This window comes from Typopeltis vanoorti, chromosome 19 (genome assembly GCF_054136105.1).
Source record: "Typopeltis vanoorti isolate ZY-2024b chromosome 19, IOZ_Tvanoo_1.0, whole genome shotgun sequence".
NCBI lineage: Eukaryota > Metazoa > Arthropoda > Arachnida > Uropygi > Thelyphonidae > Typopeltis > Typopeltis vanoorti.
In genome coordinates this window covers 64193818-64206802 of record NC_143567.1, presented here as the reverse complement: position 1 = coordinate 64206802, position 12985 = coordinate 64193818, and the positions used below count along the sequence as shown (strand labels likewise).

Here is a 12985-nt window from a genome sequence, read left to right as displayed (position 1 = left end):
TATTTCGCTATTCTAAGGCGCTTTTAACTGCATCAATTTCACCTAGATATGCAGTGGCGTAGCTAGAGCTTTTGCCGCCCGGGGCGGTCGGTCCCTGAGTTTGCAGCCCCTCTCAATACACACCAAAAATACTACAAAAAGTCAAAACGACGTAGGGAAATAAATTAAAACACTATGTTTATACAAATTAAGTGTATATTGAATCTAACATTATTTCTTAGCCGAATAAGAAACTCAAAGATAGAAAATCTAAGAGTTTCATGCCGAATATAGAAAACTATAAACGTTCGGCGAGTCCAAGCGTAAGCCAACACCTGGTATATGCTGGGAAACTCGTAGTAAAGGTGGAGTTAGCTCAGATCTTTGTCCTTAGTATTTTCCCACACTGCTATACATTATGGGAGAAGGTCACTACCCAGACCGGTTTCGACCATTTTTGAGGTTTACTGTACGAGTCGCCAAAAGGTGCACTAATAAATTACTGAGATAAAGAGCCAATAGCTTCACTTCAGTGAAGTAAGTTTATTCAAAGTAAGTGGATATTGTACCGGGTGTTGGCTTACGCTTGGACTCGCCGAACTTTTATAGTTTTCTATATTCAGCATGGAACTCTTAGATTTTCTATCTTTGAGTTTCTTATTCGGCTGAGAAATAATGTTGGATTCAATATCCACTTAATTTGAATAAACTTACTTCGCCGAAGTGAAGCCTATTGGATCTTTATCTCAGCACTATGTTTATGTTTATTTTAGTTGTAAGTATAGTTGTTGAAAACTAATTGTTAATTAAGTAATAAAATTACTAAGTTAACATAAATAGAATAATCTTTGAAAAATAAAATTGTCTCATGTGAAAAGTGCCGCCCCGGGCGAACTGCCCTCTCCAAACTCCCCTAGCTACGTCACTGTAGATATGGGTTGTCCTCTGAGTCATTTTTGAAATCTTCGCATCAATCACCTGCTTTTCTAATCTTTCCTTTTACATTGCGTTTATGTGACAATAACACTGGAGGTCGGCTCTGATTACACATTCTTGAATGTTAATAATTCCGGATGCTCTCCTAATATATTCAGCTTTAAAATCAAATTACTTTAGTTCTAACTCAATCCTTCAGATATGTAAAGTAAAACAGGTTTGAGGATGTCAGATTTGAGTAATTTTTCTCTTAATCCAAGAGGAAAAAAAAGAAAACAAGAATAATTCAGTTGTCTTCACTAAATCTAGACTTGTTTATTCTGTAATTGAATTCTATATTAATTTTTTAACCCTCACTTAACACGGGGAGGCTGAAATGTATTTTTTTCTATACATTTACCATTAATGCAGTTAACGCCGCTTTTTATATCTCTGCCTGTTTTCCAAATTTTGGTGTTGTCATGCAGAAATTGTTGCAACAATTTTTCAAATTAAGGGAAGGAATAATGCAAACTTGTGCAGAAATTAGAAATTTCTAGGGATTTCGAAGTATAAATCACCTATGGAAAGAAAAAGGTGAGATTAACGCCCTCATTTTGACACTGGGTTTAATACCATTTCCGTTCAAAACATCATCCATATGTTGTTGAAACAATATATTTTAATTTATTATAAAATTACTTAATTTTCTTCTAATTCGCTTAAATGTAACATGAAAGTCGCTTATTAAGGTATATTAATTTGTTCATTCAGATAAAATTAATAAATTTATGAAAATAAAGGAATTTATATAATTTCTGGGTTACTTTAAAAACCTTTACATTACCAAGAACTAGACAGATGTTTTCAAATCTGTTCTATAAACTAAGGAATCCGCTATTATTTATTCAGATACAAACACTATTCGACAATTAATCAACTTATAAAATTCTTTAATTTACATTTCACTCCTTTGCAGGTGCTGGATTTTCTCAAATCAATGAAGGATGCTGGAGAAATGCACGTTGGAGTTTTTCGCAAGATAGTAGAAGCGACTGTGGAAGAAATGCAGAAATTGCTGAAGGATGCTACAGGCAAAGTTAAAACACTTCTGGAAGACTGGATAAAACAGATGAAAGACAGTAAATGCTTTTTACGCTCATTCGAATTTACTTAGTTTTGAATCTGATCTTAAATATCGGCACACAGTTTTTCTAAATTTATTAAAGCATATTCTGGTTACATCGAATAATTGAGATTGGTGCAATGCTTCTGATTATATTCAACAGCGATTTTGTTGTTTGCTGCATGTCTGATTGAACTATTGGTAGCTTTAACAGGGACCTGCAGATGCAGCATCTTAAGAACGTCTTCTAGCCAATTTATATGCCACTGGAGATTAAATGATATAAGTAAAGAGGAGACAGACAGACAGAGAGAGAGAGAGAGAGAGAATCACATAAATTGCATTGTCCTTCGATATCTTGAACGAAATTCTTGAGAATGAATTGATCAATGTTCTGGAGGCAGCTAGTGATGAAGACTTAAAGGAAAAAGTCCATAGATAGTGTCATTTATCTGACTAAGAAATCAAATGCATAATTGATTATTTGATTATTTATTTCACGTATTTTTATAACGATATATATATATATATTACTTAGTCCATATATCCAGCTTTGCCAAATACAAAGATGAAACCACAACTTTTAAGCCACTTAGCAGCTCAGTGGCTGGAATAAGTGGAACAGTGGCCTCACACTGGGCGATGAAATTCTCCAACCATTAAAAACATTCACCATGTGCAGGAAAGTATTCTCACCCATCGTGTTGGTTCAAGTTTATTTGTCAAATATTTCTTGTCAAAAAAAAAAGAGTTGACAAATTTTGGAACTTCGAAACAAATTTTGAAACAAAAAATGCAACAAGTGATTCTGGTTGCATTCTTTGAGGAGGATAACTTACCATATTTATAGTAGTGTATAGTGCACCCAAATCGGCAATCAACATTCTTGACTCTAGTGGAAAGTAATTTATATTTACACTTTGATCAGTTAACTGGAAACAAGCGCTTGTAGTCTTCTCGTTTTTCCTTCGTAAGCGTAATAAACGTAAATAAATAGAATTAAAAAAACATTCACGGGAGCTGTTTTAGAATTTCAAGTAGTTTAAGATTATATTGTTATACATAACTGAGTTTAATGTGAGATATTAAGAATAAAGAATAAATATAGAATAAAGAATATTCTTTAGCCAGTTACCAGTACCAATTACACTCTATAGTCACAGGCCTCATTTGTATTATCAATGTGCCTTTGTCCTGAAATTAACCCATTCTAAACACCTGGGCCTTCACACTGACAGTCACCGTAAATGGAAAAAACACATCATATACATTGAAAAGAAACTTACCATTATATTTGTGAAATTATTTCAAGTAAAGGATATGATACTAATTAGTACTAAGAAATTATTTACCACATCTGTTGGAATAATACTGATACAATATGACACTCTATGCGAACACACAATTATTATTAATTATTATTCCCAAAATTGACACACCGCGGAAACAAGATATCATTCAAATAACAATTTGTCTCATGTTATAGTTCAATTCAGATTCTACCCAAGAATCGAAGAAGGGTCGCAGGAAACGAGCTCAAATATGGACTCTTCCAAGTGATCGTTTTTGTAGATCATTCTTAGTTATCACTTTAATATTAAAACCTTATAGTCAGATTGCTTCTCAGAAATTTCTCCAAGTGGGCCAATAAGCTAGATGACTATAGTCTGTTTAATCTACAGTGAGTCCATTTTTATGGCTAGATCTCGCTAGCTAATAATTTTTTCCACTTCTTTCTTTATTCATGTTGTTATCACTTGGTATTGCGATATCGGTCAGTAATGCAAACCTTCCCATGGGCAATAATTGTAATGTCAAGTTTTTTTTTTTAATCTAAAAGCCCTGAGAAGTATTTTTCTGTTTCGTTTTTAATGCTGCCACCAGTTATCAGAAGTAGGAAATCAATTTTTTTTGCATATATCTCAGTGATCGAGTTTTATTACTTCATCATGGCGATATTTATGGATATGGATTTCATATCATATCCATAAATGATATGATATGACGCTGGTATATCATGCTGCAGGCAGCGATCAGATGTTCTACGGTCTCAAATCCTTCTGTTTCTTCTTTTAACATATCGATATTGTAGCCATTGCCCCTGCTTGGTCAGGGCACTTTTATCCTCAGTTTCTCGAAGAAATTGGTTATGAAAGAGTTTATTTCTTCAGCGCACTTCTCTGTTATTTTGCTGATTATTTCTTTAATATTATTTAGATCTGATTTATATTGTTTTTAAATGGCGCTTTACTATCTTGAAGCATTGGCTCAGTGCAATTGTTCGTGTATTTTTTAAACTAATTTCTTCTTCAGCAGTTTATCTCACTTGCACAGATCATATCCTCCTATTTTTCTTGGTAGGAGTAATATTGTATGATAAATTTATTATCATACAATATTCTACCCTAAAATTTACAGTCAGTCAACATCACTTCGTGGATGTAATGCATGATGAACAGTCATTAATTCCCGAGTTTCCAGTCAAATTAGTTCAAGTCTTGTTTTGTCTAAAGTATTGCACAGCTGCGTATTGATCACTGTTATAGGATAAGAAATAATTTCTCTAATTCTGTTTAATCCGTTACCTTTTGTTCAAAGAAAGTTCCTAGCACTTTTGGTGAATTCCTGTTTAACTTTCGAGTGGAGAATAACACTGGCTTCTAATATTACTGGATATTTATAGTGTTGGTTATCTGAAATTCTTTTTATAAATTTTTCTTGATCCAAATTAAAATGACTGGCGTTGTTAATTTCTCCTAGTTTAATAGATATTACTCATTTATCCCAACCAAATTTCATTTTGATATCCTGAATGAAAACACAAATGTCGTTTTGTGGTGAGTCTATTTGCCTTGTCCATTTTCTCTATAACTTCAAGTCATCTATGTACAATAGATGGGAAATTTTCATATTATATATAGATCTTTTATATCTTTGTCTTATATAAAAGTATATCAATAAAACGTTGAAGAGTATTGATGACAGACAGTCACCTTTCATAATTCAACGCGTAATACTAAAAACTCCGAATTGTTCATTATTGACTATTAAAGTTGTTTTCAATGATTTCATGGCAGCAGCCAAAACATGTTTTTGCTAATTTCAGATATTTTTATGGATTTGAGAATCCAATAATGTTGGAGCAATCGAATGCTTTCTTTTTTCGTATCTATGCCATATTTAAGTTCGTTTTTCATATTTTTGAATAGAGGAGGATCATTATATTACTAAGAAGTCATTTGTTCATATATAAGTTTTTAAAACTGCCTTTTGTTTAAATCGAATAAACCTCATTATATGATAAATAGTGGTATGCGGAATTTGTTATGATTGCTGAGAACAGCTTTCATAAAGTCTCATATTATCAGAAATATATCATTATCATTATTTATCATGAAGAGAAATGTACGACGATATATCATGCGAGAGAGCATATTCTTTAAATGAAATGTAGAATAATGCCACTGTCGAATGAGAAGGCAATAAAATTATGTTCCTTCAAATAGCTACTGATACAAATGAAATAAATCTGAAATACTGCTATTTTCTATTGTCTCTACCAGCATCTGTATACTCCAAATTGTGTTTTAAACCTTTAGCCTAGAGAAAGAGTAATTATATGAAATCCACGTAAAAATGTGGAGCGCAGTCACACCTCATAGTAGAGATCTATTACTATATTAGAAATAGGTACTAAGATATTGCAGTTATTATCATGGAAGGCAATACAAAAACAATATTAGTTTCTAACAGAGAATTTTAATCGTTAGTGGAGTTCCAAAAAGACAGGAATTTCAATGTTCTAATGGATAAATGCATTTTTAAAGAGTTCTTCTTTAAAAACATCCAACGCAATCATACCTCCTGACAAGATTATTGAAGACTTTACATGGCTTGAAAAACGTTTTAGACTGCCTTCATCCTATGTAAACAGAAATCAGAGATTTACTGTGAGGACAAAATGGAAACGCATTAAAATCAGCTATCATAAACACATTCCTAGATTTGGTTTTCTCGTTAACGATATACAGTACTCATCATCTTATCCCATTCACTTAAGAAGCTACTTTAAAACTGTATGACAAATTCAATTTACTGTGTAAAAAATAAGCAGGCATCATAATCAAAAAATTATTTGATGATAGCAAATTATGAAATCATTCCTAGAATCTATGTAGGAATATGAAATTCCATTATTTATCAAAATGATTTAGTATACGATCAAATTTAAGATTAAAATGTTCCGTTTATACGTCTCTTTCTTTTTTTCAGTTTTGGGAAACAAACCTGACAGCTTTGCTCAAATATTCAGAGCGTGAGTATAATAATCTTATATATTTCCTGTTATTTTGAAATCTATCCTTTTCACATATTCAATAATCAATAATCTGTTTCTACGTATATGTCAGAAAAAAAAAAGAATTAATTTAGTAATTTTTGAATATCACCGCATGGAGTGCAGTTTACGAGTATGACATACTTCTCAATTTTCGTGTTTCTACGAACACCATTGGTTCTCTTGTTCGCAGTCCTGCATAACTGCCAGATGAAAAAAGCATCTTTATGGAAGGACATATAACCCTACAACCTTCGTATGAGAACGAATAACTTCTCATCAGTTTAAAATCCATGATAATGTTTATTATCCCTCTAAATGGAATTCCAACGCAGGTGTTTCCAGACATCTGGAATCTTCCAAAGTGTGTGGGTTAGGGAGATTATTTCGATAATAAGTAATAGTAAGGTAAATGGAATCTTTCATGACCTGGTGAGCACGTGCATAATAAACTAAACTGAAATAAGGATATCATTTGCATATCAGACAACCATTCAAAGATCTTTCTATTCACTTTTTTTTAGCATAATGAAACAAATACAACAGAAACTCACAAGTATTCAACTGTATTGTTTTTCAGAAATCTCTGAGATCGATTAAAATGTAAACGTTAGGTAGAAGTAGAATAACAGGGTTCCTTGTTACTACGGAGTAATTTAAACAAAAAATTTCTTTAAATAGTTCGGTATACACAAATAATGTTAAAACGTTTTAACTGCATTGACAATTAAAAGATAAACATAGTTTTAAAATTACTGATAAAATCAATTAAATGAATTAATTAAAATAAAATTAATAGTACAATTAGACCTAAATTGTTAAGTTTACGTTTTACTGAAACTGAGTTTGTTAGTATCATATCGACGATGTTTTTTCATTTTTAAAATCAGACAAACTTTAAGTTTAACAGCCAAGAACATGTGGATTAGCAGATGGAGAAAATTATGGAAATAAAATTAATCAAAGAAATTTAACCAAAGTTCCTGAGTGGCGTTAAGAAGCCACTGGAACTAATACGTAAAGGTTGTATCGCCAACAGTATTACATAATACTAGCAGAATTCAAATAAACGTTTCTTTCATTATTGCCAAAAAAAACTGGTGTTATTAGACTGGAAAGATTTCTACTCATTCAATAGCGTGGAATCGTCATAATCAAATTCAGTGGTTTTCGAAGATCTTCCTGTGCTCCTGATGTTGAAAGAGTACTTGGATTTGAATAGAAGAGAATTCTCTTGGATTGAAGAGAATACACATATATATAGGTATACATGTTTATCAAAAATTCTTGAAATCTATTAAAAATGGAAAAACCAGGGAGTACTAGAACTCTAATGTAGTTTTATTGCTACTGTACTCTTATATTGCAATTTAGACTTCTGTGAATATTTTTCGTATATGCAAATAATGGTAAACCGTATTTAATTGGTTAACAATTGAAACATAAAGGAATTTTAAAATTAATGATGAAGCTAATTTATTTATATAATGTTGTTGATATTTATAGCAGGAGGCAAAGTGTAGAACGATTTAATCAAAGCCTACTCGAGCGTATAATGGCAAAAATTATGGATCTCATCGCGACAGGAAAGGGTATCGGTGACAGGTTTCTGGAGAGTTTGATAAATCTTGTAAGTTTTAAAATGTGACATACATGACCGTTAATTTCTTTATTATCTTATATTTTCAAACCTAGAAGGAGCATTAGATTATTTTCAATAAATTATCAATAATTACATCTTAAATAGCAATCTTCGTCATCGTCATAATCAAATATATGATAAATATGCTCAGTATATATTTATGTATTCGTGATAGTTTTAATGAGAGTTTTCTAAGCCTGTGCTCTATCTCCTCATTATAGCAACTACTCCACTACTGAGTTTTCCAACAGCCACACAAAGTTTTACATTACTGAGACCGAGGCCTTCTCATGATTTCTGTTTAGCTAGTTTTACACAGCGCTTTGCTTTCTTACATTTTCTCTGTATTGTCTCAGAGTAAAAGCGGACTTTCTTACCAAGAACATCCGCTTTTCTCACCCTATTGCTTTGCTCTTCCTCCATCCACCACAGAGTTCTGAGTTTCCGATCTCTGCAGAAAACATGGCCGCTTGTTTCTCTGCCTAAATAAATCAATGTTTCCTTCACGGAGACTCCATGATGTGGTTCTTGTTTTTATGCTCTTTCATTTTCCTCTGAACAATTTTTGCGTATTTGAATGCACAATTCACCTCTCGAAGATGCCCAACTGTGATTAGTTTCGAAACTTCTAATTCTTAATAAAATTCTCATGATTTTGAGTACTTTTTATAACTTGTTTCTAACCATTTTATAGTAACTTTTTAGCGAACTGATCCACTCTCTGGTTTCCTGCTACACCAGCATGCGCCCTCACCAGGCAGAACTTCATTTCCCATCCCTCTAAAGTGAGATTCCGAACCAGCTTTCTTGTCTGTTCTATTAACGCTATATGGTTGTTTTGGTTTTTTATGCCGTCTATAGTACTTCTACTGTCGCTGTAAATTGTTGCTCTCTTTTGATGAGAGGTGTTGAGTTCCAATTACCGGAGATATGTAAGTGACTGAACTATAGCAAGTTGTTCTGCTTGGCTGTTCAACAGAGTGGATGCAGTTTAGCGCAGCGTTCTTGAATAATGGACTCTCTGTAATATAATGAAAAACAACCGACGTTTTCTTCGGTTTTGTTTCTGTCAGTATGTATGGAATTCTTCGCTTTAAGAGCTTACCTTCTCCTTAAAGTATATTTGCTTTGTTAGGTAAGGTCACTTACTGTATTGATAAGGAAGTTCGTACTAATTTGGATCACTATTGGCATTTCCGTTATATATTCTGGACGTGACTTCAGACATAAGAGAGAATTCTTGCATTTCAGGAATATTGTTGTTTGACCTGCAATAACGCAAGTTGCCTCGAAAGATATCGTCCTATATCCTCTAATTATTCGTATGACTATAAAACGTTGAACTCTGTTTAACATTTGCCGGTTTTTCTTTGATTTTAGTGCATATTTCCAGGCAAGTGCAGTATAAGATATCAATGGTAGTACAGTTCGCTGAAAACAATATACGGGTATATATTGTTTTCAACGCTCGTTGGCCTAATCCCCATTTAATCTTTTCCGACTTAGCTAGAAGGTTTAATATTTGTAATTTGTTTTCAGCAACATATGAATTTGCTTCTTGAAGGAAACGTTTTCATGTATTGTTACTGCTGGGTATTGTACCCAAGTGCGTACGTCAAGAACTTCTCCGTTTTAGCAGGCGTTTCAGGTTGTTTTGATTTTTTACCTGAGATATGAATAATTTAGAGATGGTGCCATTAGAAGTATGTTTCTTCTTACATGCACACCCACGGCCACTGTGGGTGTGGGTCTGTTTCCATTCTTTGCCTGTACGTTTTCCGGATTTCTTCATCTGTTGATTCATCGTCAAACAGGAATAAACTTATTTATCATTATTGGCTGCAGTAATCGCTCAAGTTTAGTATTAGAACTATGTTTCCTTAATATGTCACAATATACGTGTTTTTATTATTACTTGCTGCTAATTTATATATAGAGTTCCAAATATACGATACGATCGAAACAGTACAGCATTTTTTCCATGATTCTGTTTTCGCGTTTGCAATTTGGGATCGATATCTGAAGTACTTTACGTTACTGCAGTGGTTTGCCTGGTATATTTCATTTACCTTTTTGCTACTGATGATGAAACTTAATATGCGATGATCAGAATAGCTTTCCTCTTCCTCGCATTTGCATTCAGAAATCCGGGTTAAAATAGCGTCGTGTATTGTCATGTCAATGAAGCTGCTGCTGCTGCTGTCTCGCATTTTCAAACAACGAAGTATTACTTAGTCGTTTAGTATGAGTAGGTATTTGATGCTAAAAATTCTTCTAGATTTGTACCTCTATTGTTTGTGTCCTCGTTAAACCATAAACCTGAATGGGAGTTACTATCTATTCCAAGTATTAGGAAGTGATTGATGATGAAATCCACGATCTTGTCCATTTTTCTAAGTCGTATGTTATGTCAGTATGATAGTGAATATATATATATATATACACTCTCGCAGCAAAAATGTAAATTATTAAACCTAACAACATCAAAAATGTTGATGTTGTAAGGTTCTTGTATTAATGCTAATCCAATATTTCTTATGTTTATGCAATATGGTAAGTTATTTACAGCCTTGATAGAGCGTTCATGACTTATTTGAAGACATGCCAATGACGTATTTCGGTTTCAGCTAACTTTATTAATGTTTCCCTAAAGCGTGTTTTGTGTTTGCGCTGTCTGAAATAGGAGTATGTCGGGCAGTGTTTGCTTAGAAAGTGACTATTGGTAAAACTTGTGAAGATGCTTGTTTCATTAAGTGTGTGTTTGTGGGTGTGGGTGATATGGGAAAGGATATCATTAGCATGAAAAATGTGGACGAAACATGAACTGAACAGATGAAATTGGCAATTATTTTGAAAGGAATAAATAACCAATTTTCTAAAAGTGCTAACGTTTCCTTGTTATCTGTTGAACACTAGAGAAGAGTCAGAATAACAACTTCTGAGAATGTCGCATTACACGTTGCATTATTTTGCACCCATTGTGTAATGGATGCAAAATAATACAAAATTATTGCACTCAACAGAATGCTGACTTACATTTAGAGTTTAATATATTTGCTCTGAACAAGTCATGCATGCATGAAACTGCCACGGGCATTATCTTAAAAATCTTATTTTTACAAGATTTCTATTGTTATTTTATATAAGTTCAGTAAATGAGACAATTATTTCTTATCTAACTGTTTGTTTGTTTATTTCATTCCCTCTTTTCAACAGGCTGGTAGTTTAATAGGGAGGCTTGGTAATTTCCCAATCATAGGAGAGCACATGAAAACCATGATGGAAACATTCGTTAAAGTAGTAAGAGAGAAAACTGCATCATTATCATTACCAGAATTTATTCGTGAAGCTCTAGAAAAACTCGCATCAAAAATTGAAGAAGGTAACATTTGTTTTATTAGACTGGATTATGAGAAGAAATTGGAGATAATTATATCTTCGATGATAACAAGTCTAATCAGTTAACTAATATTTTATACTTGATTTTAGGAAAATGATTGAGGTTTAGAACAAAGTTTTCAATTAAAAAAAATTACAATAACTTCGAATCCGAAAGTTGTAATTTACATATATATTTGTAACTTAAAATAACAATTGAAAATTAAAATATTAACTGATATATTTACATCATAGCATGTTTTTGTTTTATTAGGGTTATTCTTAAACATAAATGTCTTGCAGGAGCATGGAAAAATAAGTAAAATATATATGGAATAATTTTAATAAAAAGATTTCTTAAACAAATATAAAAATAGATTTCACAAATAGATTAACACTAGATACAGTAATAATATTAATTACATAACTAAGGTTATTTTCGTATGAGGTAAACATATTATTATTATTATTATTATTATTATTAAGAGAGACCTCCAGGGAGTCAGGGACTCATCGAGGGAGACCACATACACGCACCAGATGTCATACTAATTCTTGAATCCGTTCACACTGCTTGCACTCACAATATCCAATGGAAATCCATTTCAATCACGCATCGCTCTCTCAGAGAAAAATCTAGTCCTCATCCCTTCTTAGCAGCCTTCATCTCAACTTCCAAGGATGCCCTCTCGTCCTTTCCCCACCCTCCATAAATTGGAAAATTCCATCAATTGAAATCCTGTATGACCCTTACAGAAGTTTGCAAGTCTCACTCATATCACCCCTCTTTCTCCTGTTTGTTAGTGTCTTCAGCCTTCAAATTCCCAATTTGTCTTCATAATCTGTATTCCACAATCCTGATATCATTTTTATCATTCTCTTGTGCATTCTCTCCACTGTATCAGAATCAGCACAGAAACCTGGGGACTAGAGTTGGGCACAATAGTCCAAGTGTGGTCTTATCAAGGTCTTGTAAAAAGGCAAAATGACATCCTTATCTTTACACGTAAATGTTCGTTTCAGCATTGCAATTATCTTTTGAGTTGTATTTGCAATCTTTGGAACATGGCCCCTAAACTTCAACTTCCTACCTATATATAAAGATCCCTAGCCTCATCAGTTTCTTCTAGCATAATCCCACCAATATAATAAGACATTGGATATCAATTCGCGCAGAATTGAATTTCTTTACATTTACTGACATCCATTTTCCCATGCCCACATTTCTAGCCTTCTTAAATCAATCTGCAAGTACTGCATCTCAGCAGCATTCCTGATTATCCCACCTATCTTTGCGTCGTCAGCAAATAGCTGTATGTCGCTTGTCAAATCCTTCCCAATATCATTAATGAACAGATTGAATAACAGTGGACCAAGCACTGATCCCTGTGGCACACCACTGTATCACAGGGATCTTACCTTAATTCTTGTAGACTCACATCCCCCGTAGACCACTTTTTCATATATGTCTGTCAGCCATGCTCTTATCCACGCTGATATTCTATAACCCAAAACTATAATTTCCAATTTATGCAACAGTCAACCATGCTGTATTCTGTCAAATGACTTAGCAAAGTCCAAAAGTATCATGGTGTATCCGTTCCTCTTG

The 12985-nt window shown here is 33.2% G+C and overlaps 1 protein-coding gene across 2 annotated transcripts in view; it reads left to right on the top strand.

Moving 5' to 3' along the window:
• LOC150096185 (uncharacterized) overlaps positions 1-12985 on the top strand; it is a 36183-nt gene that overhangs the window by 6355 nt on the left and 16843 nt on the right. The window contains exons 5-8 of one of the 2 annotated variants that reach the window (XM_090409162.1): positions 1874-2036; positions 6293-6335; positions 7866-7986; positions 11215-11380. In XM_090409162.1, coding sequence (XP_090265288.1) covers positions 1874-2036; positions 6293-6335; positions 7866-7986; positions 11215-11380 — 493 coding nt within the window. Of the gene's footprint in view, positions 1-1873; positions 2037-6292; positions 6336-7862; positions 7987-11214; positions 11381-12985 lie in introns of both variants that reach the window. The other variant, XM_090409161.1, reaches the window with a different exon arrangement.